The sequence below is a fragment of the Octopus bimaculoides genome, chromosome 6 (genome assembly GCF_001194135.2).
Source record: "Octopus bimaculoides isolate UCB-OBI-ISO-001 chromosome 6, ASM119413v2, whole genome shotgun sequence".
Taxonomy (NCBI): Eukaryota; Metazoa; Mollusca; class Cephalopoda; order Octopoda; family Octopodidae; genus Octopus; species Octopus bimaculoides.
In genome coordinates, this window is record NC_068986.1 from 96,751,804 (window position 1) to 96,752,821 (window position 1,018).

General features: G+C 34.3%; 1 protein-coding gene across 1 annotated transcript; it reads left to right on the forward strand.

The window, feature by feature from the left end:
- Positions 1–6: 6 nt before the first annotated feature.
- Positions 7–1,012, forward strand: LOC106879969 (beta-1,3-galactosyltransferase 1; the record flags this gene model as incomplete). The annotated part of the gene is made up of 1 exon (XM_014929730.2): positions 7–1,012. A coding segment is annotated over one exon (681 nt), but the record flags the coding sequence as incomplete, so codon positions are not given.
- Positions 1,013–1,018: the final 6 nt, after the last annotated feature.

The window sequence follows — 1,018 nt, forward strand, 5'->3', positions numbered from 1 at the left end:
AAAACAAATAACTCTACAATCGAATCGCTCATTCGTGAGGAGAGTAAAATATACAGAGACATTATCCAGGATGATTTCCCTGAATCTTATGGTAATGTCTACTTAAAGACACTTATGGCATGGAAGTGGAGTTTGGAGTTTTGTGCCAATGTGGAATATGTTATGGTATTAAATGATGAACTTTTTGTTGACCAGTTCAAACTTGTGTCATTTCTTCATTATGATTTGTCTCAAGTTGATTATGATAATCATTTTGCACTTTGTTATTGTCTTGGCGGCAAAAAGTCTGAGCATAATAAATACAAAAGATTCCGTGATCTTGGTCAGAAAATGTTGTACCAAGGGAAGTACTATCCTAAATTTTGTCATGGTGTTGGGTACGTAGCACATATTAGTGTAATCCGCAAACTCTATCTGGCATCATTGCAAAACAAAATGCTTATGCCTGATGATGTTTGGAATGGTGTATTGGCAGAAAAGTTAGGCATTGCCCTAAATTGTCGAAATGAGCTATTTCATGTAACCAGATCTTATCGTTCCCTTTTGAAGACATATCTGCAATCCCCGCTCCTTGTGTCAATATGTGACCAGTTTAGACCTATGCCAACAGCGCCCTGTATGCGGCAAATGTATGACTCAATTTACAAACTGAGAAGTGATAGTAAAGTCCGTTATAGGTTTGAATAACATAAAGAACAAACGGTCTTATCAAGAGATTCTGACGTTTAATTAGGGTCTATTTATTACCAGTATTGTTATGAACGGTATTATTATTATTATTATTATTATTATTATTATTATTATTATTATTATTTTATGTTTGACTTTTGCTTTGCATTTGTACAAGTTGGATCCAAGTCTCACCCAGAGACCTCAAGAGACAACAAGCTAGAAGTCATGTAGGTGTTATGCCTAGGGTACCATATATTTGGATTTGTACATAGTGTTGTTCTAGAGAATGTTTAAGAAACCATAAGAAAATTATGTGTTTGTTTTAAAATTTGAGATCACATAGACA